The sequence below is a fragment of the Arachis duranensis genome, chromosome 3 (assembly GCF_000817695.3).
Source record: "Arachis duranensis cultivar V14167 chromosome 3, aradu.V14167.gnm2.J7QH, whole genome shotgun sequence".
In the NCBI taxonomy this organism is placed as follows: Eukaryota; Viridiplantae; Streptophyta; class Magnoliopsida; order Fabales; family Fabaceae; genus Arachis; species Arachis duranensis.
In genome coordinates, this window is record NC_029774.3 from 126,939,023 (window position 1) to 126,943,332 (window position 4,310).

General features: G+C 36.5%; 1 protein-coding gene across 1 annotated transcript; it reads right to left on the reverse strand.

The window, feature by feature from the left end:
- Positions 1-1,740: 1,740 nt before the first annotated feature.
- Positions 1,741-3,662, reverse strand: LOC107481157 (transcription factor MYB117). The gene is made up of 3 exons (XM_016101374.3): positions 2,980-3,662; positions 2,436-2,888; positions 1,741-2,351 (listed from the first exon to the last, which is right to left on the reverse strand). The coding sequence occupies exons 1-3, from the start codon at positions 3,395-3,397 to the stop codon at positions 1,975-1,977; spliced, it is 1,248 nt and encodes a 415-aa protein (XP_015956860.1). The 5' UTR covers positions 3,398-3,662; the 3' UTR covers positions 1,741-1,974.
- Between the last annotated feature and the right edge of the window lie 648 nt (positions 3,663-4,310).

Sequence of the window (4,310 nt, forward strand, 5' to 3'; positions counted from 1 at the left end):
ACATAGTTGACCGAGAAAAACTACTTGAAGAGTAGTTTGCCTATTCATTCATTGGGCGAATTACATGTAATATCCAGAAAAAAATCGTATAGTAATAAATAATATTGTTTTATTTTTTTTGAAAATAATAATTTTTTTATGATATAAATAATAAATTTTTTTAATTTGTTAAAACAAAACCCTCTTGGCCCACGTCCTAATAGATTTCTTCGCAATTGGACTGATGGCCCACAACCTTGGCCCTTTTAGTTCTTACAACCCCAAGAAATTCAGGATTTATGGTCTATCATTCTATAACTTTTGGAATTCTTTTTGTTCAAAGAAAATTGGACTGCGCATGTATATTAATCAGAAATGAGTCTAATACAAACCTCAGTATCTTGAAATTTGTGTTGAAAAGTTCTTATTTGCTATTAAAAGAATTTTTTATAATTAAGAATGTCTGGAACACAAGAATACTTATATAAGTAATACGGATATTCTCTCATTTCACGTGCTACCTTTCATTCTTGGCTACATTTTAAAAATAACTTGCACACGTAAGCAACTTTTTCAAATGTGTTGAAACATATATTTTCTATTTGGAAAATAAACTCATGAATTGTAGAATTGATTTCCATCCCTCACATGACAGTCCACATTCTGCGCTAATTGGCTTTACCTATATATATATAATCGTCATGGTCTCATGAAATATAGCCAAATTTGTTTGGCAGAATAGGATTCAATTTATCTCATACCCGAAAACAAATAGCTAATCATCTTTGCCCTTCAAATAAATATCTACTACTAATCATGCACGTTTAATCTTATATTTTGTAGTTGAACAAAATTCCAATATAATCACCTTCACACTTTTCGGTTAAAACTGCCTCACAAAGTGTAACACTTTAGTGCGTTGGTGATTGGTGTTGCATAAGAGACAAACAGACTCAAAAATTTGAAAGTACTTGGGTTTGAATTTTCATCTACGCATAAGATTTCACGGTGTCACTCCTTAAAACAGTTAACATGAATGTGTCACTTCCCCCAACAACCAAGCTACTTTTCTTGTCTCAAAAATGGCCTTATAAAAAAAATTCTTTGCTAATAAGGTATTGCATGAACAAAACAAAATCCAACCCTGTTGTTTATTTAAGCAGATAAATAAGCTAACCTCCAAATCGACCCAAAAAAGAAAACAAGAAATAACAACCCCATGTCATGTGAGTGGCATGAATCATGATCCTTAATAAAGATTTGATGAGAGAGAGAGAGGTTGATGATGTGCGTTGAACAGTTGCCCATCTTGAATGCACATTTGGGAATCAGTTGCTGAATTTGTGCCTGAGTTATTGCAATGGCAGGCCCATGAGAAAACGATGTTCCAAACACAGTTCCCATTCCCAAACCCCCAACCCTCTTTGTTTTCTTTTTTAGCTATCCTCATCAATTTCATCATCATACCCCAAAATAGTCCAAGAAATCCTCTTTTATGTAGCGACAAACTTAAACAACCATTCCTTCAACCCAAACTAGAAACACACATCTTTCAAACATAAATAACTCCCCCCCAGCTATCTACATTATTCCACACCCTAAATAATCCTTTCTTTAACTAATTAGCCAAATATTCTCTGTAGAACATTTAATAAATCATTAACAATGAATTAAAATTAAAATGAAATTGAACTATATATATAGAGAGGTAGTAGGGGAAGAGGGGGAAGGGGGGGTCCTCATGTGAGTCAGAAATGAAAATCACGAGAGAAAAGGTTTGATATATGTTAATAAGAGAAGTGACGCAATGGGGTACACAGTCACCAAACTGAAGCAAAGTATCCTTTCTGTTTACCTCGAATGGCTTCTAAGCAAATGTTGGACCACACCTATATTGAGAATCCTCCGCTGGAAATAAAGGCTTGCAGCTTTTTTTTTCTTTTTTTTTTTGGGTTCTAAATTTCTAATAAATATAAAAAGAAACTTTGGTTTCATTCATGTTGTGGCTCCTACTCCAAGGAAGTCAATAAATAACGGAGGCTCTGGGATTGTTGTTGGGGGGTCACTGGCTTCTTCATGATCTCTGTGTTGTTGTTCTGCCATGGATGATAGTGAAGGATCACTGCCTAGCACCTGTGCTACTGTGGTGCTTGAATTTGATGAGAAGCTGTAAAAATTCTTGTTATGGTTGTTGTTTTGATGCTGTTGCACTGATGGCATCATCATCATCATATACTGATGATTAGGATAACGAGTGTAGTAAGCATGATTATTATTATGTGCTTGCTGCTGATTATAATGATGATGATGATTACTTCCATAATAATACTCTCCTCCTACCATCTCTCTACTATTATTATTGCCTCTACCTCCTGCATTAGTTAATTCAACAATCAAAGATTAACTTGGTTGAAGTAGCTAGTGTGAGAGATAGAGCAACAGAAAAAGACACATACCAGAGAAGAAATTGAAGGTGGAAGAAGAAGAGGAAGCAACAGCAGCATAAGGCTTATTATTGGCACCAAAGTCAAGAACACCACCATGAAACGGTAGTGATGAGAAGCCAGCCACAAAACAGTGTGGTGGTGGTGATGATTCTGATGATACATTATTATTATTATTATTATTATTATTGTTATGGTCAATTCTTCTGTAAAAGTTGTTTGATTGTGTGAGCCTTCTTCTCCTATAAGCACTGGATTGTTCCCTATACTTTCTAGCCATAATAACATGCCAATGATTCTTAACAGCGTTATCGGTTCTTCCAGGGAACAACCTTGCAATCATGGCCCATTTGTTGCCATAAATCCTATGAGCCTGCATCAGCCTCTCTTCCTCTTCTTCACTGAAAGCTCTCCTCGTTATTCTCGGGTCAAGCTGGTTGAACCATCTCAGTCTACAACTCTTCCCTTCAATTCACAAAACAACAAACGTCTTCAATAATATTATAATATCATGTTACATATATATCTATCGATACATACACATATATATATATACCTGATCTTCCTTCTAGCTTTTCAGCTATGAGATTCCAGTTCTGAGGGCCATAAAGAGCAACAAGCTCCTTCAGTTTTGAATCTTCTGCTGGTCTCCAGTGACCTCTTGCACAAAGCTTTGACTGTCCGCTACTACTCTCTCCCTCTTTATTATTAGGGTTGTTGTTGTTGTTATTGTTTTCTCCAATAACCCCATTATCTTCGCTGCTATCAGAACCTTTTGTAGTACCCTCCGCAAGATCACTGTTGTGAGTGGGGTGCTCCTCATAGGGGAAGCCCCAGCTGGCTGCGGAGGGGGTGAGAGTGTAGTTGGAGCAAAGAGAAAGAGAAGCCATGTCTTCATAAACCATCCCCATTGAATTACTGGTATTTTGCTGTGATGAGGAAGAGTATATAAAGCTAGATGGGCATGAGTTCATACTAGTGTATAAAGAAGTAGTGATAGAATAATAAGGAAGCACTCAAAGGGTTTTTGACATGACAGGCAGTAGTGAATGAAGAAGAAGGAGAAGAAGAAGGAGAAGGAAAGTAAATTAAACAACTGAAAACAGCAAAAGTAGTTTCCAAGTTTTGGAGGGTTTTTCAAACACATACCCACACGGATTCTTCAGAGTTGTGAAACCATTGGTTCAAGAAAGAGAGGAAGTAGTTAAGAAAAAGAGAAAGAGAGTGAAGGATAGACACAGATGGATGTGTGTGTGATTTTTCTTTTAAAACCAGTTGCTGTCATTATGTTGGTATTTATTCTCTCCCTTTTAACAAATCATCACACAACACAACTTCTCTCTCTTCTCACACGTGTGAGAGTGAGAGTCTCTCTCTCTCTATAAAGAAAGAAAGTAATGTGATGGGGGGCTGCTTCCTGCTAACTTGAGCTTGTGCACCATCAGGGGCACCTTTCTTGTCATGCATCAATATTCAATACTAAATTATTTTAGAAAATTACTAGGCATATTATAGATTAGATTAAATTGAAAAATTAAAGTTATAATTGAGGAGGTAGGGTGGTAGTTGCAAGAGAAGAGGGGAGGTAGGGTAGTAAATGATGGTATGATATGATATGATAGCATTTTTGATGTCTCTGTATCTGTCCAAGTCACAATCAGGATCAGTGTAGCATGCAGCAAGTGTATGTGAATGTGTTTGTGTCATGTTGATGTTTGTATTAACTTAACTGGACGCACTTGTGTGGGTGGAGGGGTTTCTTTAACCTTGGTTTCAGTTGATGAGTTAACCGACTGAAGTCGACCCAACAACTAAACACTTTGGGTAACTAATTACTCCATCCATCTCACTCCTCTTCCTCCCTTCTCTAACTAATTTTAACACCTC

Bases quoted from the DNA above. Each gene is read 5' to 3' on its own strand.
- LOC107481157 (XM_016101374.3), bottom strand. From the start codon at position 3,397: ATGAACTCATGCCCATCTAGCTTTATATACTCTTCCTCATCACAGCAA. The intron at 2,889-2,979 runs GTATATATATAT...TGTGAATTGAAG, and splicing joins AAAGCTAGAAGGAAGATCAG to GGAAGAGTTGTAGACTGAGA. The intron at 2,352-2,435 runs GTATGTGTCTTT...TAACTAATGCAG, and splicing joins CACCTTCAATTTCTTCTCTG to GAGGTAGAGGCAATAATAAT.